This window comes from Gallinula chloropus (genome assembly GCF_964237585.1).
Source record: "Gallinula chloropus genome assembly, chromosome: 20".
Taxonomy (NCBI): Eukaryota; Metazoa; Chordata; class Aves; order Gruiformes; family Rallidae; genus Gallinula; species Gallinula chloropus.
In genome coordinates this window covers 6,555,004-6,580,371 of record NC_140105.1, presented here as the reverse complement: position 1 = coordinate 6,580,371, position 25,368 = coordinate 6,555,004, and the positions used below count along the sequence as shown (strand labels likewise).

Genomic DNA, 25,368 nt, shown 5'->3' with positions numbered 1-25,368 from the left:
GATTGAAACTTTAATTGTATGACCTTCAATTATGAAGGCTGGTTTTTCCTCTCTTCTTTTTTTTTAATGCAGGAACCAGGACACCTGGAATGTCTTTGAGGTGTGTGTGAATTTACATAACTATTACAAAGCAACTTTCTCCCTGTTCTAGTGCAGCGTATGTGCCATAAAACCAGCAGACATACTGTGTCTGTGTTTTGTAGTGAATGAATCACAGAATTATAGAAGTTTAGACTTCACTTGTTTCATATTCTCTTTGCTTGAAATAGTGGCCAAGCAGTGAACCAGCATTTTGTCTTGTGCCCTGGGCATGGTGTAAAGAAAGGTTCATCTCCAACACCTGCTATCTTTGTGTTAAACAGGGAATTGCAGAGCAGACATGGTGCTGTGTGAGGAAGGGATCCCAGGTCCTGATCCCAGGACTCCTCTGCTCCCACGTGAAGTGACATTGGAACAGCAGTGCCACCACAGATGGAACCACCTGGTGCTCAAGACAAGCTTTGGGAGAAAGGAGATGTGAGTCTGCACATACCTGCTGTGGGGAGGGTCTCATTTTAAGGGATGTAAGCTTTGAGAACTACATCCCACTTCTAAGGCCTTCAATGGGAAAAATCAGTTTGTCAACACAGACTCGATTTAATGAGGGCCAAGTCCTGTGCTCTGTGAAGATGGGATAAAGCATGCTTATAGCTCAGTTCTCTGTCACTTCAGAAAGTAAACCTCCTGGGCTGTGTAGAGGCTAAGTTATAAACTCTGTGAAGTACAGGTCATCTTTTCATCCCATGTCTGGATACTGGTCCACAGGCTGGATCCCAATCTATGACTATCCATATGATAATACCTCTCGGGTTGCCTCAGCCGGAAGCAGGCAGTGCAGTGACATGACCAAATGAGCTGTGTGCCGAACACACTGAGTATTAGTAAGGCTGTTAGTAAGAATAGGTGTGTGGTTGCTCAGTCTTCTAAAGTCAGCTGTACTGTGGCAACCTTCACAGCTTCTCTGGAGACTTCTCCCAGCCTTCGAGGCCCCTCTGGCCCTGCACAAAGGCGCCTGTGACTCGGCTGCAGTGTGGAGCTCCCATCCTGGGGAGTACGCTGCAGTGCTGGGGAAACTCTGCAAGAGTCACCTTTCCTCCAGGATGGGAGTTAAATTAGGCCAGACGGCGTGAACACAAGGCTTTTGCTTTTTAATTATTTTGAGAATGGCAGTTCACAGAACTGGGCTGCTGATTCCCAAACAGTGAATCGGTCCAAAGTTTAAGTTTCCAGGGCCAGTCTGTCACACCCTGTCCATGGAAACACTGCCCGGATCAGAAACACTCCCAGAGCGACTGCACGCTTCAGCCCGGCTTTGCATTCCCACCCCTGGGGCCTTTTCCCCTTTGCACCTCCGACTGTCCTGTCCCAACTGCCCCACAACTCCTCCGCCACTTTCCTCCCGGCCTCCCGCACTCCTCTCACGCCACGGCCGTTCACCCCCGTCGGTCCCGGCGCCCGGCTCTCCCGAGGACGACCCCGAGCATCGCCACCACCTGACGCGGTTCCCCCTTCGGCATTCCCGGGCAGACTCTGAGGCGGGGCGGGCTCCCCCGGGGGCAGGCCGGGTCGGGGGAGGGGAGGCGCCCGCCGTGCGGCTCCGTCCCCGGCTTTGTTGTGCTCGCCGCCCGGGCTCCGGGCGAGGGGGCGGGGAAGCGCAGGGAAGGGAAGCGGGGAAGGCGGCCGCGTCTCCTCCTCCGCCTCCTCCTCGGTCCCGGCCCCGCTCATGGCGACGCTGGGCACATCCGGGCTTCTCCTCCTCCTCCTCCGGCGGCCGCCGCTGCCCTGAGCGCCCAGCCCGACTCCATTAGCGCCTCCCCTCCCCCCGTCTCCCTTCCCGGACCCAGAGGCAGGGGGAGCCCCGGGCAAGGCAGCGCCGAGCCCGCGGAGCGGCCGGGGACATGTCCAACCAAGGGGCCCGGCGGAACGGGCCCGTCAAGCTGCGACTGACAGGTGAGGCTCAGCGGGCAGGTTCCGCCGGGGCCTGCCGCCGCCCGCCAGCCGCCGGCGGGGCTGGTCGGGCGGCGGCCGGGCAGGGGGGAGGGAAGGGAAAGGAAGGGACGGAGGAAGCGAGGAGCAGCGGGGGCTCCCGGGGGAGCGGGGTGAAGAGAGCCCGGCTGGAGGAGCGGGAGCGGGCTCCCTCCGTGTGTCTCTAAGGTTGAACCTGGGGCAGGAGGAGTCCCTCAGGCCTCAGGAGGAGAGCGGGGGAAAGGAGAGGGTGAGCGCTTCCCTGCCCCGCCGCGGGGTCCGCGCCTCCGGAACAACATGTCTTTGCGGGCTCCGGGGCCGTGGTGCCGCCCGCCCTCCCCGCCTGGCCCGGGCCGGGCCCCCCGCAGCCCTTCGGGGGTCTCCAGGCGTGGGGGCGCCGGCCGGTATAAACTTCAGGCGCTGGGCACCTTCTCCTCTCTCAGCACCTCTGCTTCTTCTGTTCCTTCGTCTTCTCAGTGAGAACTCGAAGGAAACTGTCACACTCTTTGTTTTGATCTCTTTGTTTGTTGGTTTTTGAGGCTTTTTTTGTGTGTTGTTTTATTTTCTTTTTAAGACAGCCTCCTCAGTTGAGATTGTGCACGGTTCGTCTGGTAAAGGGCCTTATGCTGCCCTCTTTCAGAAGACCACTTGACCTCTAATATCTTAAAATATCATAAAAACTGTTCACCTGCGTGCTGAGAAGGAAAATAAGTTGGGTTTAAATACTTGACAGGATGTTCTTGTTCGTGTAAGAACCCAGGTAAATAGGTTTAGAGTAAAAAATCTTTTGAAGTTCTGCTAGAGCTTTTTTAAAGAAAGGTGTGGGAGACTGTAAAGAGAAGAGCTAGTTCAAAGTGGTGAAGTCCCCCAGCAGATAAACACTATTCTGTGTTCTAAAGTGTCAGTGCGTTAAGGCAGGTGGCTAGAAAACAATAGATAACACTGGAAACACTCCTCTCTGCATATAGTGTGTTTAACCAGCTTGCAAAACAGATGTTCTAAAAAATACTGAAAGAGTTGATATATTTACTGCAGATTAATAAAAAAATTTCCAATTGAATCCTTAATCAAGAGAGATGTTTCCATACTTATTTTTTAAAGTATGTTCTTTTTATAGGGAAAGTAAAATGTACGTGCTTAGGTTTTACTTTGGAAGTGCTCAAACTAAATTTGTAATCTAGTTTACAGGGAGATTTGTGAATATACATTATCCTTAGAAATAAAACTCTTTAAAATAAGTGTAGCTGGGGCTGGTGCATGGAGCAGTGTTGCCCTGTTTTTACAGAGTGTTTGTAGCCTTCTCTTCAGGTTATTCTTTACTGATGTAGTGCTTCAATACTTTTTTCCTGAGCAGTAAGTGCTCAGACTTGCTTATCTTTGAACCATTGAAGTGGTCTGTAGCCTTATGTGAAAGCATGGAAAGTGCTGTTCAGGGAGTTGTCTCTTTCACCTTTGGATTTTGTGTTCTGTTTTGTTTAATATTTATTTTACTGAGGGTTAAGCATATAATGAAACCGTGTCTGTGACAATATAAATGTGTTATGGGGAGTGTGATTGTGAGCAAGAAACAGGCAGTAGCTCTACAGGCTGAATTGTAGTCATGCAGTCAGAACCCAGAAGGAGCAGGTACAACCTTAAGGAACGTTTCTGAAGGTTGATTGGTAATCTTATATTTTGGGAAGGGAATATGCAGAGCACAGGCAAATTTGTCTTTCTAGGGACTGTTCCAGGGTTAGCAGCTCTTCTCTTACTTGGAAGTTTACTTGAAACGTTGGCCTATTTCTTGAGTTAAGAAGGCGTGAGGTATTTAATGCTTTAGCTAGTTGTGAGTTGTTTCACATAAGGTCATTTGTTGTAAGGAAGCTTTACGTGTTTAAGAAAAACATTGAATTGTATTAATTCAGCTGACTTTGTCAGTTCTTGCCTAGGAATAGGTTTAAGTGTTCTGTGTGGTTTTGATTACCCTTTTTGATTGGAAAAGCAGTTTGAGGGCTCTTGAATTCTAAAACTGTTTGGAATTAAAAGAATCTGTGTATCTAGTGTTTTTAAAAGTTTATTCTCAAACTGACAAATGCTATTTAATCTTAATTTTCCTTGGCTCTCTGAAACTAGCAGTCTTCTGTTTTGGCTTGAGTATTTAGAGGATTAATTCTGCAATCACCGAATAATACTCTTTTTTTTTTTTGGTTCATTATCGCTAAATTAGATGGTATAGATTAAAAAATGGATTGCAGGAACTGGATTCAATTAGCAGTTTTTCAGGACATAAACATTAAAGGTTTAGATGGAAAACATTGTTTTGACTGACTGGATAAATGACAGGGTAATGTTTGATGTGAGTCCAAGAACTGATCTGGAGCTAGTGCCCAACGTCTCAGTCCATCTTGAGCAGCCAAATAAAATATTTAACCTAGGCCTCATTTTGCAAAAAAGGTTGATTCTTTGTTGGGACCTTAAAGTTCTGAGAAATGTTTGGCATACCTTTACACTAAGTGTTTAACAGTTTATTTAGGTCTGGGTTCCATAACAGAGAAAAACCGCAGTGGTGGCATACTTCTAGTAAGTTTTTATTTAGTTTACAGTGCATCTGTGTTATACATCTCACCTGAAACATTATTATTTTGCTCATAGCTATAGTTATAAATGTCACTTGAGCCTTTAGTGGTACATATGTTGATGTGTTTTGCCCAGTCTTGAGCTAGAAAATCACAGGGTAATTGTTAAAATCCAAAGGCTGTGCTTTCTGATGATCCCTCACTTGTAGTACGAGGTGTAAATGCTTGTTTCTGATTAAAATATAGGCAGTGTAACTTAAATTAGCTGAAGTCTAGAATTGCACTACTCTTCTCCAAAATTTATCTTAGCAGCTTGTAATAACATTATCCAAGGAGGCTGTAATGTAAGGAAAGTTCCCTCAACTCTGACTTTTCTTCCATCATTTTATCTAGTCCTCTCTGGAGTTTGTCAGAGTTCTACCAAACTGTAAGTGCAGCCATCGCCTTCTGTCCTTACTGTGGTTTTTCTGGGTGTTGGGTTGAATTTCTGGATTTGTAAATATGCTCCTCTGACAGGAGGTATTATTCTTTCTTCCCATGTTGAACTGCATTGATCTCATTCTTCAAAAAAATTGCTCAGTGACCGTTGCTTTCAGTTACCTGGTAAATACTTTCTGTCCTCATCTGGGTATTCTCTAATGGCAAAATAGTTACAGCATCAGTGACAGTTATCTGAATGAAGTCTCCAGGGCTGCCTTTATCAAGCAGAAAGATACTTTTTTTAAAATCATCTTGAAGTCTGCAGAATTGTATGAGCACTGGAATACTTAGAGTTGAATAAAGGTTAGTGCATGGATTTATGTAGTTGATGTGTTATGACTACTGTTTGTGTCAGAAGAGTTAACAAGTAAAGATACTTTGATAGTCATAAAGCACACTTACACTGGATTGTAAAAAGTGGTAATAAATATCCCACAGATAAAACCAAAACGAGCTTGAAGAGTGTTTGTTGGTGAAGATTCAGAGGTAGGCCTGAAGAGTTGTCAGATCTGGTTTTCCTCCTCCTTACTGTAAGCTTTCAGGTCTCCTGACAGGGCTTGCTAATTAGGGAAATAAAAGCACAGGGTCTTGTGTTGTAGAAAATGAACAGCATCTTATCTTCTGTCCTCCTCTCTCTCTTGTTGACTTTACTGTCTGTTCATTTTCTTACAGTACAAAGGTGGTACTGTACTATAAGGTTATAGTGTTGAAGGAAGAAAGTGCAACTCTCTTTTATGAGTTTACAGAAACTCATGTTGTGCTGCAAATGATGCCTCTCGACAGAGGCACGTGTTATTTAGAAAAAGCCAGAATACTCTGGAGTTCTGCAAAATAATGTGGAATCACCAAGCGTGTTTTGTTGCAGTACATAAAACTAACAGTCAATGCAGTTGAAAACAAGGGTTAATCTAAACCCTAAAATCTCATTAGTGTTGTTGGAAGTGGGACTGAATTTATGGATAACAAGCTCATTGTAGGAAGAGCATTACTGATATGGATGGATGTCTGAATGGATTGATTGATAAATCAACCCATATTTTGAAACAGCAAGGCTATGGTTTCATAGTTGACTTAAATGGAAGTACGTTTTTAGGTCAGTTTAAAATCTGAGTGCTAGTTTTGTTTAGTTTTCTCTTTTTGTAGTCACTGGCTTCACTTTTCTGGACCCTTCATTGTGTTGATTCCAGCAACTGTGTAGCTGTGTGATGAGCTGAAAGCTAATCCTACCAAAAAAAGAATAGGTTTTTGCATTGAAGGTGAGGGATGCATGGAGGAGCTGAAAAGAGGGCAGGACTGCTTCTTTTACCATCAGCCTGTAGTTAGATAGGCTTTGGCCAACAGTAAAACAATGGGGTTCCTTCATGTAAGGTGTATTTGACTTAATGACACACGACTTACTAAAAACTAGCACTTAAGAAATCAGAATCAATGAATTACACAGTAGGGGGATTAAACTGCTGCTGTCATAACAAAGTCAATAGGCACGTGTCTAATCAGATTGTATAGGGATTGAAGAGTGCTTGGCCCTCAATACTTTCATCAAAGTATGAAGTGTGTGTGTATATATATATATACTTTTTTATACATCCATCTATAGTTATAGATGTTCATGTACACATAAAGCAGTTGTGGATCACACAGATGTCAAAGAATTGTAATAACCACCTGAGCAGTCTCAGCTTGTTTCAGTGGGATCAGCTTGTATGACAAAGCTTTATTCATCTGGGTGTAAAATTAGGTATCTGTGTTCAAGGATACTTGATGGGGTCTTGTGGCAAGAAAAAAGATGAAAAAAGGATTTGAGGGAGGAAATTGTAATGGGAAAACAGTTCTGCAGGACCTCAAATTAAAAGAGCAAAATGGCCCAGTATTCACCTTTGGTTGTAGAATCAGAAAAGCATCAAGTAGAAGCTGGTAGAGGATTTACGTGTGTAGGTAACATATGGGCCATGTGTAAGAGACATATGGGAAGTCTGCAGACAGTCCTAATGTAAATGTTTAAAAAAATAAAGCGGGGGGGGATAAAATGGAAATCCTGGGGGTGGAAAAATAGTGAGTAATTTTTAGAATTGTACTTTACTTTTCAGTTACATTTAAAGAGTTTAAGCTGTCCCATAATGATTGTTTGGATGAGTAAATCTACCAGTGGTGATAAATTGTTTTCTGTTTTCTTTTTTGTTTATCACACTGAGAATCTGATCCCCAGAAGAAGACGTTTTGTCTTTGTGTCCTTCAGGTGGATGGGTTGATCCCTAAAAGGCAGCTGTTAATGTTTGTTCTGTTTTACCTCGTGGCCTTTGAAGTGTATCCTTACTTTGACATCTTTCTTAAAATGACATCTCACTATTGGGCCAGACCTTTCTTACAGGTGCCTACAAAGGTGGATGTTTTCTTGGGGTGTCTTCCCTCCTCTTGTCACAATCAAAAGATGACCTGAGTTCTGACTGGGCTTAATGGCATGAGCACGTTACTGTGCAGGCTGTTAGGTGTGTGCTTTAATAGATAAAATGTGAACACTCACAACACGTGCAATGTCTGACACATTTCAATGACTGCTGAGTAAAGATTAATCTCAATTACATTAGACAAGGCATATAAAAGTAGCTACTGTGCGTGTCTGCTGTTAGCAGAGCACGTTGCCTCTTTGGGAAAGGGGATCAAAATCTGGAGGGACGTTTGTCAATAGCATATTCAAGGAAGCAAACGGTTGACTTTCTTGCTACTTAAACTTTAAATGCTTTCAATGAAGGCATAGATAAGAACTCCTTACTGTCAAGAAATCTTCATCTATAGATAACAAAGCTCAGAACAAAATTGGCTAAGCATTACCATGTGAGTTTAAGTGGGGAGACTGATACAGAATGGGGGATAGGCATGCTCAAGATCATAAAAAGGATAAACCAAGTGAAGACAAGGTTTAGAGTCCCTAGCTTTTGACTTTCTCCCTGTGGACATTGTTGAGTTTAAATCATCTTGAGTTTAAATCCACAGAAAATGTGGTTCTGTTTTTTGGGCATTCTGAGACTATGTGTTTTGGGTGACCCAGGTTCAGTTCTCTCCTACATGCCATATTTGTCTGTATTTTAGCATCCTGCAGATTCCTGGCAATAATGTATTTTTCTACTTCAAATTACTCTCTTTTTGCTGCTGCTCAGGCCAATTAGCCCAGGAGGACTGATATCCCCACAAGTGAGTGAAAAGCATTGCTAGGATGAAGTGTTATTCACATTTTCAAAATTCTGAAAGTGAAAGAAAAAGTAGCAGTGTGTGAGTTTATGTGGCTGTATCCTGTTGTTAATTTTCTGGAATGGCTCTTGGCAGTACATATTTAACACAACTTACAAGGATTGTTTTCTTGCAGAAGGGGAGAGTCGCTCCAGCCATGGCTTTGGTATTGTCAGTACAAACTGGTTCAGTGCTTGCTTTCCATAATTCATCTAAGTTGTTTCAAATATGCAGAGCATGTACAGACTATGTAATTTACAGATCACAGGAAAAATATGTACCCAGATTCTGCCATTTGTGCTTAAATTAGCATGTGTGATGCCATCTTGCCGCAGACAGCGGAGCGACAATGCTATGGTAAAGCTTTCCAACCCGCAGCATTGCTTCTTGGGATGCACAGAGTCGTCTGCTCCATCCTAGGGTGTCAGGAGGGTGGGCTGAGGAATATACCCAAGTTAAAACCAACCTCTTCCTCTCATCCTCCTTTCCCTTTTTAACCGGGCGTAGTGGAGGACTGTTGTGGTTGGTTTGTGTGTGTGAGCGGGGTCTGAAATCAGCCAGGTGTTTGCAGAGCAGCAGGCTGGCTGTGGAATTGGGGGTGTTTCTTGGCTGATCACATCAAATAGTTTCAAACAAGTGACATACACTCATTTTCCTTCTGCCTTGACCCAGATTTTAATATTACCGATGGGATTAAATGGAGTCATGACTAATTATATCTGTAATGATACTTCTTTTTAACATACCTAACTATTTTATTTGGGGTTTACAGATAGATTTGTACATAAATTCAATTATAGATGCAGTTGTGCTTTGTTTAATTGACGGTGGCAATTTGCATTGGTCATACTAGAGGCATTTTCTGAAGGCTTAAGCCAACTTGATGATTTATAGTACAAATAAAGGTCAGGCTCTGCACATCTAAAGCTGCATAAAGCTGCTGGTTTGTGTGTAGCAGGACAGAGGAAAGTCGATGGAGTGCATTCAGTGAAGGTTAATTTTAGGAAAAGACAATTTACTACATGCAGGTATTTTTCATGGAAAACATGTAAATATACTGAAAGGAATCCTCTTTTATTCATGGTGTGGGAAGAAAAATGTTTCTGGATTTGAGTACTTACGAACATGTCTGGTTTAAAAAATCCCCAAACAACTAAGTGTGCAAAGGAACTCAACATGTCTGGATAAAATGCAGAGAATTACAGTCATGGTCAACTGGCTTGGGTTAGAAATTCATAGCATTAATTGTGCCAAGCCTTTAAGGTGTCCTTATGACAATAATTCTTCAAATTAAAATTTTCACCTTGTATTATTCTGAAATGATTAATTTATATTGTGTATAAATATTTCTTTTCAGAGAGAAAGCTCTGACCTGCTCTTTTCCCTGGTGGATTTATAAAAAGATGGTTTATAGCTCTGTATAGAAGATTGTGCACAGAACTAAATGAGGAGTAGCATTGCACTTTGGGTACCATAGTAGTAGTACACCTAATCTTTTTGTTTAGCAGTAAAATAGTACTTCTGTGTTAATTTATGGAAGGTGATACTAGATGTGATAGAAGTAACTTTGTAAGGTGGAGCTGGAGTAGGCAGGTGTCATCATTTGTGGGCAGAAGGGGTCATTTGTCAAGGTGGAGCAGAACAGCGTGGGGCACAAGTGTTCAGGCGCTGGCCAGAGCTGCTGATCTGGCACAGGGATGTGATGTATACTGGGATTTGTGTCACTTTATAGTGGGAGCAGAAAACAAATGTGGGTTCCTGTTCTTGGGCTAAACCATCCATAAATCTCTCTCTGGTGTTTCATGCTGCTCATTACAATACTGCTCTTAGCCAAATAGCAACAGTTACGTTTCAGTGTAAAAATCTGAAGATGCTGGTATTTCTCTCCCTCCCACTAATTTTAATAGATAATTTGTGAGACAAGACATAGACCTGTTGTTAAGTACTCCTCTTAAATGGGCAGAAAGGACCTGGGCCTCACACACTGCTCAGCATTACTCATGAAATTAAAAATGACTGGCTTCTTTAAGATTGGGTTCAGAGTGTATGACACAGTAATTGACCACACTTTAAAGAAGGGTGTAACACGTGTTGAAGTGGAAATTTTCTAGGACTTTCATTTAGAGGATTCCAGTAGAAAGTTGAGAAATGCCTTGTCCTGCTATCGGGGAAGCTTCTTGTAATTGAAGCTGTAGAAATTGAAACCATAAGGATTTTTAAGTGTCATCTTTCATAATTTCAAATGAGTCATGCACATGGCACTTCTAAATGTCTAACCAGCAGTCCTGGGTGTTTGATAGAGCACAAGGTGTTGGTGAGCAGAACTTTCAAGTGCATATACCACACATTATTCTAATGAACTGTTGGCCAAATAGAAGTGTGTGGAATGGGGCAAAATTGCTGTTGCCCTCTGTTCAAGCTAGTTAATGCTGCTGTACAGGGTCTGAAATAGCTGGGTATGTGCTTTTTGTCACAAAGTTACAGGGTTTAAATCTTTGTGATTGTGCTAATGCAGGAGTGGCCAAGAATTATCCTGAAGTTGTGATATCATGTTGCATTCTGTCTCTGCTGTGCAAAGGTTTTGTATTTGGGATTTCTACTTAAATCGTTCATCAAGCCAGTTCTTAAAATGCTTGGTTTCTGCTTTCTTCTGCAACAGGAAAACAGAAGGAAGGCCTTTAAGGAAAAAGTGACTTGCAGCAGTTTTCAGTAGTATGTGTGTCGTGCCTTGTCATAAAATCAAATATTTGTGTAGTCTCCTCTCCCCTGCCTAAGCTGTTCCTGCAGTTCATAATGTTCTCTCAATGCTTGTCTTAAAAGGAGGTGCTAAAAGAATCTTGAAATTTCTCTAGTCCTGTCTGCAAGGATAGACAAAGTTTTTTCTTCCCCCTCCTAACAGCAAGTGGTATTTTGCCTGGGGAGGTAAATATATTTACATTCATCCATGTCTCACTTGTTCCTGTGGCCAAGAGATCACAAATAAATTTCTGTTTGTCTGTGGGATCTGAAGGTGGCATTGTGAGTATGTGCCTCGGATTTCCTCATTACAGTATCTATCATTTTTCCTGAAAGTTCCTTTCCTCTGGTGAATTGTTCATCCTGTAGAATAAGTCAGCTATTTCCTGTGTATCAGCATAATGTAACTTAATCTGCACCAGGTAGTACTTTGGACTCATTTGAAAACTTTATTCTTTTTTAAGTTTATTGACATTTATAAACTCCATTCTCCATGTTTAAACAGTTCTTCCTAGTGTGGTCAAAGACTGGAGATGCATTTGTTCTGCACCCACCCGACGTTACAGTGATCGAGTAGCTGGAAATTAAAATTGTCCCTGGTGTGCTACATTCGCCCTTCAGCAGGATGGGGAGTGGGAGCACTGGTTCCCACAGTTGCTTCTACCTCATGCAATTTGAACTCAATTTTGAATTGCTTTGTCTGTCTGAACATCTTTGCTGGAATTTATAACTCTAGTTGAACTTGTAATGTTGGTGCTCATAGAACCAACTATACTTAGCTTCCCATTATAAGACTGCCTCTTCAGTAGCTGTTAAGCAGTCTGCTAACACTGAAATTTTTCATGCTGGGGAGCTAAATCGGGTTGGATGTATTTTGGGAAGATTCTGTTAGAATTCAACCAGTTTCGAGGAGATTAAAATGATGTTGTGCATCTTTCACAGGACACAGGATTTTTGAAATCCTCTACTCCTTGGCATGTCCTTGTCAAACAGGGACATGGGGACGTAGTGCTAGGCAGAGGTCTGTAACAGGCAGGTAAGAAGTAGTGTATGGTTTAACAACTGGCTGGGATGGGAGTTGCATGGTTAATGCTAAACTCAGCTGCATGCTCCCATTGTGAAGAGAAGCATTAACTGGGGTGCAGAGGGTTGAAAAGTTGGATGAAGGTGAAGAAGGGAGTGTGACCTGGAGCAAGGAACTGCCTGGGACAGCCAGGTGGGTGGTGGAGGCTGATTTTGGCAGGACAGAGCACTTGGACTCTTGGTGACTGGACTCAGTGTTGTGGCAGTGAACATGATACACAGTCCTAGGGGCAGCCCAGGTTCTCCTGTGTCCAGACTTGGTACATGTGGCTTTGTAACAAGGGGAATGGCCTTGCTGTGCGTGCTGTGTTATTGTGAGTGATTAGAGTGTGTTACAAGAACGTAACACCTGGAGCAGAGGTGCTTTCTAAGAACTTAAGATGTATAGCAAATGCAAAGAGGACGTGGTTATAGTTGGGTAAGGGATTGAAGTTAAAAGCAAACAGCAGAAAACTCACACCCCAACATTTCTTCCGTCTGTTTCTTTGTTCCCCATGTTCATCACCTTGATCCTAGATAGGGAATTATGGGCTTGCTTCTCAGTGGCCATGATTCATAACATAATTCTAAGGAAAGCTGTCAGGTGAGATCAGGATTACTCCTTATGCACAGAACAAAAGGAATTCCTCAGTTTTTAGTAAACATAAAGGTTTTGATGGTTGGGTTTTTTGTAAATCCTTGGTGTTAAGAAATTATACAGTGTCTCAGTCACTTCATTAATGCTAGTATTTTCTTGCTTTAAAACAGTAAAACTTTGTGTTGAGCATCTTAATTGTCTGTTAAGTAACATAATAATGGAGTTCTGTACTATTTAGTGTTTCCCTGGCTAATTTACATGCCATTTATTCATGGAGGATTTGGGGTTGCAATGAGTGTTTTTTTCAGATAAGTGTTATCTGCTACTGATGAGCTGCATGAAAGATTTGCTGATTTTTAATTAGTCACTACAACTATGTTCAATATTAAATGCACAGGTAAAGCTATGGCAGTCATTGCTTATGTACTCCAGTGGATCCTGAGATGTTTGAAAAGATTTCCCTGCAGAAAAGGGGCATCCTCCAATGTCACCTGTTTTGTCACCACCAGATTTGTACAGGAGCAGCTTACTGCCATAGTCAATTGATATGCTATGCTATAATGTAATATACAAAGCTTTGTGTGTACAGAGTTGCCTGTGCTGCAGAAACTGTGATCTTCACACTTTCTATATACCAAACACACCAACATGTCTGTGAAAGAGTTTCCGCAGCGAAGGAACAAATCAGTCACTACTTGGAGAGGGCAGGTGTATCTCCAGCAAGAGAAAGGCATCACGTTCTATTCTGAGTTTCTTTTGGAGGACTATTCAGAAAATGGCTATATATAGACAAAGTGAGGAGAAGTTATGAGTGCTATCAGATGTATGAATTTTTTCAGTCAACTAAAAATAAATGAACTGATACAGTGTGAAACTGCAAGGTTTCATTTTAAGTAAACTTACACTTAATATTGTGTAACCATGAAGAAAAGTGAGCTTTTTAAACTGTTTTAATATTTTTACATTGCTCCTCATTGATGCTTAGCAGTGGTTCTCTTCTCCCCACAGTCTGCTACAAGGCCGAAACACACAACTGCTCTGGTGAAGTCTTCTTTTCCCAAACGCTGCTCATTTTCACAGCTTCTTGAGCCTTGGGGCAATTCTGAAGCTATTAAATGCTTGGGGTTTTTTCCAGCTGATTCCCTTTTTCATGATTTAAGGTCTGTGAAAGCCCTAACTGCTTCCCGGGGAGCTGTTTGGGATTCCCTGAGATGTTACTGTCTTGAACTTCCCAGAGCAATTGTCTCTTGCTTTTTCACATAACTGCTACATGCATCACCTTTGTGCTGAAATAAATATCTGTTTATCAGCTCAACAGTAAGTTGTCAGAGCTTGCCAGCTGAGCTGTATCTTTGTTTAAGACTACTAACTGAAGTAGCCACAGAGCAAGAGTACAGTTTCTATCAGATAGGGAGTTAACTCTATTGCATGGAATTACCATTCTCTAACAGGTTTTTTATTTGAACACATACGTGTGGTTGGAGTTTTGGTTGGGGTTTTTTTAGTTGGTTGTGGGTTGTATTTTTTTAGGGTATGCTTTCTTCATTGTGTTTGGCTGTGTTTTTACCTCTGCAATTCAAGTTTTTACAATATAGTTATTTTTGTTATAGTGAAACATTTTATTGTTTCAGAAGTGAATGAATCATATATTCTGGATTATTTTTTCCTGGCAAGTATTTTTCTTTAATGATTACTCAGGGCTAGCTTAAATTGTACAGATGAATAATACTTGAAATACAGCATCTGATTCATCATTTCAAATATTACAATGAAAAACCTAGTTAAAAAAAAAAGAAGTCTGTTTCCCTTTGGTTGTGAGAACAATGCCTTTACAGGGGACTAGACTGGCTGTATAGCTATTGTGGTAATGAAATAATACCGCTTCTCAGTTCTGTTATTTCTCCTAACTGCATCTCTGTCTCCAAAGAACCCAAGATCGTACATTTCCCAAGTTTTTTCTCCTCTCTCCCACCTGGACGAACATGTAGTTGCTCTGCAGCTGAGGTTGGAGCAGGTGGTTCCAGATCCGTGTCCCCTGTGCAAAGACAGGGTGGTTGCAGTAGATGAGCAGTTACCAATCTGTGGTGGGAATCCCCAGAGGTGCTCTGGTTGCCTGTATGTAGGTGCACCCCATATGTAACCATGTCTTAGCAATCTGCTGGCATGTGTTTGCTCCTCACTGTCACTGCTCTAAGTTGTTTTTCCCCGTACCCATAAATTTCTTGTGTTTTGCTTCCTCTAGTTTTAGGAACTTGCTACAACTTTTCCCATTCATACCATGTGTTGGCAATGCTGCAGGTAGCCCTCCCTGTATTTATACTAGAGAATCAATCAGTGCTGCCTATAGCATAAACGATCTCTAGCTCATTCTTACGAGGAGTTTGTGCTCTTGATTTCCTCTTTATTTTACCCCCTTTCCTGTCTGAAGCCACTCAAGTCATCAGCCTGTTCAGAGTATTGTATAGATATTGTCATGTCCCATTAGTGGGGATCCTCAGCTAGCTTGCAGGTAGGCATATGCAGTGAAATTTTGATGACAGAAGTAGCAGAGGATGAGTATAGGATGGTGTGGAACCTCACCAGTAAATGGCCTCTGCGTGTTGAATCAAGGTTTCTCTTGGCCTTCCAAGTCAGTCCCATGTGGGGGAGTTGGGGTGTGCAGCCTCAACTGCTTAGTGTGAGCTGACAAAGCCAGATCTGAATGCTGGAGATGAGTAAGCAGCTCCACAGTCCCTGGAGAATGGAGGAGAGGAATGTAAATACTCCATATTTTGTGTTAGAGTATTCTTGGGGTTTTTTTTACTATACTGAATTTTAAAATACTTGGGAAAGTATCATAAGAGCATCTAATGTGGGTACGCATGTCTGTGAACGCAGGGAGATTTTTAAGTGTGGTAGGAACTCTGGGCAGCATACAAAACCTGAAAAGACTGAGTCTTCTCCTTTTGCATTTGTAGAACTGATGAGTATAATCCGGAATGTAAAGACTAAATTCTGTTAGGTTCTGGAGTAAAATGTCATGCATCAATTGTATTTTCATGTTTCCCAGATTCTTTCTAGGTAGGTTTAAAAAGAAAAAAGCCCCACATAGTTTCTGTGTTGCCTCTACCATTTTAAGCTGCTGTCCAGACAAATATTTATAAACAGAAAGTAATGCAGTTTCTTTTGCGTGCACAAAGCCCTGGGGAAAATGAGGAAATGTTTTATTGTGTGTTAGGCGTTTAATACTTTGTTTTGCTCTGATTTATCTTTCAAAGAGCTGCAGAGGCCTGCCTAGAAAACCAGAAGAGACTCCCTGTGAGCTTATATTACCTTTGTTTAAAATAGTCAAACCTCTACTGCTGAAACTCAGAAATTTGTGGACAGAATGACTAGAACAGCAAATATGACTGCAAAAAATGCGGTTATTGGATAAACTGGTCTGAGCCCAGCTGCTGTGCATAAATCGATTTTGCTGTAGCTTTAAATCTATGATGTGTTGGTATTTTGGCAGAGTACGAAAAACAAGGATATTAGAAAGTAATTTACTGCACTGGGATTAGCAAAGAGTGTTCTGTTTCTATGACTGGGGCAGAACAGGATGGTTTAGATGTGTCTGATAAACAGGACGAGGTCTAGTCTGACAGCTGGCAACAATAGCTTTTGCTCAAAGTCAGGTGTACTAAATTAGCAAATCTATTACAAGGATACAGGAGAAATCTCGCAGAAGACAGCCTTGTAGGCAGAAGTGTTGCCAAATGGGAAATGATTCATCGTCTCTGAATGGGATGAGCACTGAGCAGAAGCAGTTTAAACCTCAGACTGCTTTGGCTCATAAACCACCAAATATGCGATTAACACTTTATCTTCTCCAATCCTGTGCTTTTTATTGTCTCCTGAACAGCAGTCTGTATCAGAATCTCAGACTCGCTTGTGTGTTCTAATTTCTCTTCCATAAGTTTGAATGTGTTTAGGTACTTTCTTGATGTTTGGCTAAACCACAACATGTTTGTATGCACCCTAAAAGCACTCCCATCTTGTGACCCCTTGGCAGTATCACCTTTTAGCGAGGACTCTTTCGTGTCTGGAATGCAAGTGTGACACGAGTGATGCTGGCTTAGTGAGGGTAGTTTGCTTCTGTTTAGTGAAAATAAATGACTGGCTGGAGATGAAGCTCACTGTAGTGTGCTGGTTCCAAGGCAGTCACTGCATTTTGATTTTCAGTGTTTTAAAAACTTGTATCTATTTAATATTGACAATGGCATTTGTACTGTACAGTGCACAGATAAACAGGAAATATATTTGTGGATTCTTAAATTTGTTAATAATTAACACAGAAAACTACAGTTTACAAAACTAGTTGAAGGGATGTAAAGGGGGAGAAGGCAGCTTTTGCCTTCTTGGTTCCTTCTCTGTTCATACAGCTGATCAGAGTTTCAGCATGCCTCTGGTCTTGTTTCATTTAATGCAAATTGTGTTGGCTTTGAGATTTTTCAATGATAGAGAAGCAGAAGGAACTGGGTCGTTGGAAGGTGTTTTGTATTAAATAGTTGAGATGTAAGAAGATAGTTGTGAGAGGAGAAATTATTTTACTTGGTAATTAATTTATTGTTTAGCAAATTACATTGGAGGGAGTGCCTGGGATGCCACTCGATCAGCAGTTGAGATATCCAAGGAGCAGTGTCTAGGAAATGGATGTAGATTCCACTGGAAAACTGTCTGACATCCTTGCTCTTGCCTTGCATATGCAACTGTATAAGAAAGGGTAGAAACTGGGAGAAGTGATACTCAGTATAACGCTTTGTGAGTGAAACTGCAAGAGGTTGAGGGGTTCTCTGTGAACAGTCAGAGTAAATGAGGGCTTTCCATTTCTGTACCCCTCTCAGAATCCTCTTCCTGCCCACTCAGACTTTGAGGCTCGGTACTGTGTTTGACATCAATGGAAATGCCTGCCTGCGTGTTCAGGTTTGAAAGCTGTTCTGCTGAGGTAGTGCCTTGGAATAAAATATCCCCTAACTTCTGGGAAATACCTTCCTGCATTTTTATCCATCTCTTATACTGCTGGGAGTGTTGATTCACAGCCTTAAACTCTTTGCATTAATGATTAATGTAATCAGCTTTGTACTCATTCTTTCAGTCTCACCTGCGTCCCATTATCTTTCTCTTCATTCTCTATTGCTTATTATTTTCTGCCATGTGCTCCTCTCTCTCTCTCTCTCTCTCTCCAAAAAAATAAAAGTCCTGCCTTTTCACTGCTCAAACACTGCATCTTCCTCACAGATTCCTGAAATTGTAGTTTAAATGACATGGGAAGATTTTTTTTTTGTAAGATTACTCACTTCCATATATTGGCAAACTATTTTGTCTGAATCGCTTGGTGGTTTGTTCCTTTAAAATCCCTTTTTATTGTTTCTTATGGTAGATTGTACGTTTTGCTGATTTGACTAATTTAAGCAACTTGTGTTAGTAGAAGTTGTTTTACTTTTGTTGAAATAAATGGGATTGCTCATCCAATTAGTTCATCTCTAACAGCAGCAGCTTCTTAAACTGTTTGGGTTTGATCTAGAACACATCTGCTTACACAGAGAAACTAAACTGAATCTGTTCATATTAAAGAACTGTAGTAATTTAACTAAATCAGTTTATAAACTGTATAGTCTGTTGGTGTAATTACCTCCTGGAGATGAGGGGAAAAGACATGAGAATTTTAATAATATATGAATGGTGATGCTCTCTTGGTTTCCTTTATGTACTTCTTTAAGTACCTGGCATTTTCCTCACATGATGCTGCATTTCTGCAGGTAGACACAGAATTACGGAATCAGAGGCATAAGCTTAGGAACAAGGTAAAGGAGTGTAGATAGTCCACTCATCTTTCCACTGACCCCATTAACTTTTCTTCAGCAGAAGCCAAATGTTCAGGTTCCAGAGAGAGGTAGTTTCCAGAGTTGAAAGCACTCCACAGAAAACAATTTTCCCAAAAAAAGTAGACACAGGGATATTGTGCTTAAATATTTCATCTACATTCAAGAAGGGGGTGGGATCCATATAGTATCAAGGAGATGCATGGGAACCTGTGTCTGAAGCTGTGGATACTGATGACAGTACAGGTGGATGTAAAGAATATGTCACTCCTTTGTGTTTTTTGTATAATATGATTTCAGTGCATCATGTGTAGTAGTAAAACCTAATTGTGCTTAACTAGGAGTTTAGATTAAGGTGGATGCTTGCTTAATGATTTTATTTCAAGTTGTGTATTTGAAATGCTGGCATTTACTCCTTTCCCCACTCCCCCCCCCCCCCCCCCCCCCCCCCCCCACTTGTCACCTTGGCTGTTGTCCTGTTGGCTGTTTCTTATGGAGCAGCTGATAATCCTTTGGTTAGCTGTGATAGTATTTATTGCATTTTGCTGGAGAATTACTCATGGTGCGAATACTTTTGGTGTCTGTCGTTGTGTGCGTGTGGTTCTTTTCCTTTTGTCTCTTCCCAGAAAAGCCCCAGCAGTAGCAGTGTCCCAGTAGGATCATGTCTGTAGTGGAGACAGAATTCGGAGACTTCCTGTTTAAATCCAGTGTGTGACTGTGTCGGGACAGAGGTGGCAGCGGCCCTAAAGTCTGGGAAGCTGCTGGTATCTGCAGTTCCGGATACCCAGGAGTCTGGGTTACTTGCAGGTGCCTCTTGTCTGAAGCCCTTTTTAAAATTCAGGGCATTTTTGTCTGGTTGGTAATTAGATCATGAATTTCTTTTGTTGTTGCCTCTACTATAGATCATTCAGAGGGTGGAGAGTTGTACTGCAGTGAAACGAATCCGAAGGCTCTGCTTCTTGTTGGCCTGTTTTTCCCCCAGCATGTTCTCAGAGGTGCATGAAATACATCAGCCCGAACAGAGCTGGAGTTTGTTTCTCCTGCTAGCTTCCCCCCCCCGCACTGTTCCTACCAAAACAAGCTCAGAAATACATGGGTCAAGTTCCATGTTACCTATTTTATTTACCCATCCTCAGAGGAAGAATCCTGTGCTCTCCTCAGTATTTGCAAGTTCATAATTTTGGACTAATTGCATGTGTCTAAAGTGAGTCGTGCTTAAAAAATAGCTGCTGGGATTGCAATCAAGTCTTTAAGGATGGAGGTAAGATTGTAACATAACGATTCTTAGAGTTTAAGATAAGAGTACCCCCTTTCCTTTGCCTCAGCTCTCAAATATAATTTAATTTCTGTATTTCTAGGATTAATACTTGGAATAGAGTTTACTTCACTCACTCTTGTATATAGTAACCGCCTTTGCAGGTTTGAGATTAGTCTTGGTAATGTTATTTTAATTTAAAAGAAGGTTTTTAATGTGATTTATGTTTTTAATACTGTAAATAAGATGTAATTGAGAGGATCATATAGCAAATACAACAGCAAAACTGGTAGTTTCATTTATCTTCAGTGAATTTCTGTTTCCCACCCTGATTTTGTTCACGGAAATATAATTTTATACCTACCACAAATGTGAGAAACAGAATAGAACTTTGAATTTGGTCTGAAAACTGATCTTTGACTACTGACTTCTTTAAAAAAAGAAGTATTCTAATAGCTTTTACTATGTTGTTCTCCCTCCCTCTCCCGCCCCAAATGACTAGCAGAGTACTCCATATTTGTGATGACTTCATGGCACAGTAGTGGTTTTTCAGATGTTGGGAAAATGGACAAGATGTGAGGGTTAGGCCTTTTTGGAGTAGGGTGGAGAGCTGAAGAGGAATTTCTAGTGTATGAAAGTTGTGTGTTAGAAACATCCTGGCTGGTCTGAGAGGCTCCATCCACACTAAACCAGGAAATGCAAATACTTGTAATAGCCTTTGTGTTCCTGAAGTTTCTCATGTGCTACTTCTCCTTTTTTTCTTGTTTGAGGCTGTGACCGAAGCCCTAGTTTACACAGAACCCTCGTGGGGTTTAATCCCTTATAATTCAGATTTAATTTGTGCATTTGATATCTAGCTAAAAAAAGGCAAACAAAAACCAACTGGATGTTCTGCACCTACATACTGAGTGTCACTGGTTCAAACCCCAGTCTCTGTAGAGAGACCTGTAGACCTGCCTGCTGAGGTTTGCAGTGCTTGGGGAGGGCTGGTACCTTCATGCGGAAGGAGCAGCAGAATTTCTTCCCTTCACCTCTTGACAGGCGTGTCAAATAAACTGGACACATGAATAGAGCTGGTGACGTGTGTGGCAGTGAGCCCATCACTGAATGAAATCTGGGAAATGTGAATGCATTAGTTGCTTGAAGGAAGAATTCGGGGTGGGGGGGTGTTGTGTTTTGTTTTACTTTTGGCTTGGAGTGGAATAAGGGAGGAGAAGTGGAAAAGGAAGCCTTTTGTTTACAGTAAAACAATACTGTGAAGTAGACATCATGATGTTAAAACAGGAGTCTAAACATGGTAAATCTAGGCAGGCTTCATCTGGCCATGTCCACGAGGCATTCAGAGATCCCCAGCACCGACTGCTGGAGTTTGAGTCGCTGTTGTGTCGTCCTCCCCTTATGGGAATTTAAAATAACCTGTGAGACTCTGTCCCAGGATTTTATTATTGCAGGAGATGAATGATTTACTGGCTTAACTCTTTATATGCAGTGATGCAATGTTGTCTTTGGTAATGTTTCTTCCACAATAAATGCGTGATGTTTTCCTTGTGAATTTTAATCTCCACTGAATTATATTACTTGCAAGTAATAATGGATCTGGAATTCTAAACCCCCTCAAAGCACAGCCTACTCTGTTTAGCAGAATTTAATACAGTGACTCTATTAGAAAAATGTACTGTTGCTATGTTAGTTTCTGGCATGTTTTGCAGTGATTTAAAGTATATTGCATTATTAGGACATATTTCACTTCTGGGTAATCCAGATTACTATTTGGTGTTTGAATGAAGGTTATTGTGGCTTTCTGTAGTCCCAGAGGAGTAATTCTGATTTGTTGAGACACGGATTTCTAACTGACAATGCTTATAAGCAGGTGCATGTGATCCTTTGAAATGGGTTTCATTTTACATGCAGCATATTAAGGATTTAGCATCTGGCTTGTGTTGAAGTTGAAATTGCAGAAATATATTTATGGGACAATTTAGAATTTTAACAATTATTAAAGGAAACTCTTGTTAAAAGTGCTTTTCTAGTAGGTTATCCTAATAGGTTTTTTAAAAGAATTTATTTTAAAGCTGTCTACCTTGTGTTTGGCTATCAGCCTGGCAATAATGCTTTTATCTGGCACTTAGAACTAGTAAAACAGAAAAAGAAATTTTGTTTCTGACCTGACAGGTTAGTATTTAATAGCACTTTAAAAATTCATTAGTACTTCTGAATTGTTCTATTGTGTATTCCTAGTAAGGCAGTTAGAATTGGTATGTGATTCTAAATTTGCATTAGATTGAAATTTGGTTTATAACTCTGAAAGAGAATTGGAAACTAGCTTCCTACCAATGTGAGCTGCATGTGGTAAGATTACTGTGCCTGTAGAAGTTTCCATCCCTTCCAAGTTATCCTGGCTTCCATAGCTCTGGGGGCAGACAGGATAGTGTTACACGTTTCCCAGTTCACATCAGGAAAAGATAGGGAAGATAAAACTGCCCATGATGGTGGTTTGAGGTTTACCTGGCTGCTTCAGAAGGCAGTGCTCACACTGCTCTTTCCTGCTGCAGAACCACAGATGGAGGGGGTGGTGGAGTGTGTTTATGTTTCATCTAATCCAGCAGTGTATGTCTGAGATCGGCAGTGGTTTGTCCGGTGTCCTTGGGTGAACTGGGCTTCCCTGTGGATGTCATATGGCACCTTCATCTCAGCACATGCTGCCTCTCTGCTGGTCCCAGAAAAGAAGAGGCATGGCTGGGTGACCAGTGACCCTCTGAGCTCATGTCTTCAGAGGATGGTGCTTGGAGTTGTAATTTGGGTAGCATGGAAATCCAAATAAAAAGGTGTCATTATTTTACCCATTGCTTTAAGAAAGGCATGTCATCAGCCTCTGTGTTTGTAGGTGTTTTATGTTGTAGTTTAGAGCTTAGTGAGTTATTCTAAATTTCTGGTGCTTTGTGAGAGTCAGGAAGAGCAGCTGTCAGTAAGGAAACAGAGCAGCCTGGAAGCAGTCTGTGTGTATACCTGCTGGAGAAGCACTTTCTGTCAGTGTTTTGATTCTGTGTTTCTGAGTGTCCTTTAGGAAATAATAAATAAAACTCCACCTGAATGTTTAAGGTTAAGGGTGTGTGTTGGAAAACCTGAAGGGTGTTAGATAGCTGTTTTGGTATCCTGATGGCAAAAAAAAAAAAAAAAAAAGTGTTCCTTTTAAACTAATTTCTTTTTCTCCTTTTTTTAAATAAAGGCCCTTGCTTTGGAAGGATGGAAAAACTAGCAGCCTGCAGTAAAACGAAAATTTCAGGGGGGTTCTGTATTTTTATTTTATGGCTTTTTTTAGAGCTGAAAAACTCACTGGTATGGAGTTTTCAGTTGGCCTCCGAGATAGTCCAACTAATCCCTGTGTCCTCTGCAGCCGTGTGCTTCTGCTGCTGCCTTGGCATTACATCTATGGATGGCTGGACTGCAGGATAAGTCAGCCCAGCTCTTGGAGCCAGTGGCAAACTAACCCATCTCCCCAGAAGGTTAATTTTCTGTTTGGCCAGTTCAGGTTCCTGATCTACCTTGCATCCATGTGTTTGCTAGACCTGAGGAACAGCTGCAGCCGCCTTTATTGTGAGGTGCAACATGAAACCCTCCAGCTCCTGTTGATCAACCACCCTGGTTAGAATAACGGTCAGCTGCTGCCTTCTTACCCATTTCATGTTTCAGTACCTTCTTTACTCATAATCCCTGTGCACCTGTAAAACATATATTTGTTAGCTTTACCTGACTTCTTTGTGTGTCTCTTCTTGATGATCATCAATTGCAATCTTCTAAAATGCATGAATTTCACTAACTGAAAGTAAATTCTTAGTTTACTATGATGTTCTGTCACTTAAATTGTTCATTTGCAGAAAAAACACCTTTCAAAGGAAATTAAAATTGAAAGGAAATGAAAACTTAAAAAAATAAATCCTCAGAGATTAATTGTAAAATAAAATTTAATGTGAGTAGTTGGGATAAACAGTTTTATTTCAGAACCTTGATTGAGAAGGTTATTACCTCAGCAGCTGTATTTGCAAATCTATATGGTGTTATTTACAGCTCTTTGTTCAATGCATAGTTGAAGACCTCCTGTTTTATATCTTCCCATGTGGGAATTTAGGCAAGTCCAAGGAGGGAGTGCGAGCAGAAAACTCCAAGTTTCTCGGTAGCGTGCCAACAATGGAAGAAAACAGTAGGAATTTGTTAGAAATGTTTAAAGGATTGAGCTATCCTGCTGGAACCTGTGCACAGTGTGCCATTTGCCTGTCATTTTTCTAAAATAAATAGATCCAAGGGCTTTATGCAGTGTGGAGGAAAGTACGTCATGTCAGCCCCAGGTTCAAACACCCCAACCGGTCTCTGGGTCCCAGGGGCAGCCATGGCAAGGCGAGGAGGGGTGTGTGCGCTGCTCATTTGTCTCCCTCCCTCTCCCTCCCCCCAAGCAGGCTCATTCCAATCAGCAGTGTAATTGGAATGCAACCACAGTCTGGAGGAGGAAGGGGAATTTTTGGCAAGGAGAGACAGAGCAGTTGGGAGCTTTATTCAGATTAAAGCATAGACGACCATTCATTATCAGTACAACACACATTAGCAACAGCATAGCATTGTGTTTCTACAGCTGGGACTTATTTTAGTGATTGTATTGCACTGCGTATTACATGCAAACAACTGGGATCTGATCACAAAAAGCAACGCTAATGGCTTTCATTAAAAGATGGTGTTTCTGTACAGGCAAGAAAGACTTGTCTTCAAAATGAACTATTGTGGGAGAAGCTGATAGGCGGCCTGTCCTTCTCCTCACTACCCTGGGTGTTACATATGTTCTGGAACAAGCATTTCCTGGGGAAGAAAAACCCTTGGGGAGGCAAAAAACCGAACAGGAATCATGGTGTTTAAAGTGCTAGTTGGATTCAGAAAGCTGAACGAGTTTTTCTATGGTGATGACACATGAAAAGCCAGAAGATTAGTAAACATAATCTTAGCTTTGGACCCAGTCCTTTCCTTCTCCCTGTAAACTTGAGGCCGTCTGTTGACACAGTATCGGTTGCTTACGGATGTCTGAGATGAGATGCAGGAGGGGGGTTCTTAAAAAGTCACCTACTGAGCTTTAGATGTGTGGATTATGTGTCTCCTCCTGCTTCTTCAGCTGGCATACTTGCTTTCATGGACACTTACGATTACTTTTTGTTTTCTCACCAGTCTTCCTGTATTGTTCCCTGATCATATTGGTGTCTTTCCAATGTACATGTGTAAAGCCATCTCTTTATGTAAGTAATTTTAAGAAAGGTTTGTTTTTTTTTTTCAAACCAGAAATTTTAAACCCAACGTATTTCTGTGGTGATCGTCTACAGCTGTAGCCCTGAGAGGTACTAGTGCCTCATGTTACTGGGTATAGACACATTTAAACCTTGAGATTTTTTGTAATTCAAGAGAGATGTAATGACAGATGAGGGTGTACACATGTACAGGTAATATAACACCTGTGAAGTGAAGCAGCAATACTTCTATTTTGTGGGTGTAAGAATGTGGTGAACAAATTGGCTATAAACAGTTTGGTGTAGATTGGGTAAACAGTTTGATACAGGTTGGAAATACTGGTGTGGG

General features: G+C 41.5%; 1 protein-coding gene across 1 annotated transcript in view; it reads left to right on the top strand.

Moving 5' to 3' along the window:
* Nucleotides 1-1,937: 1,937 nt before the first annotated feature.
* SMURF2 (SMAD specific E3 ubiquitin protein ligase 2) overlaps nucleotides 1,938-25,368 on the top strand; it is a gene marked incomplete at its 5' end in the record, with an annotated part of 57,418 nt that continues 33,987 nt past the window's right edge. The window contains one exon of the mRNA XM_084273453.1: nucleotides 1,938-1,989. Within this exon, the coding sequence (XP_084129579.1) occupies nucleotides 1,938-1,989 (52 nt within the window). The remainder of the gene's footprint in view (nucleotides 1,990-25,368) is intronic.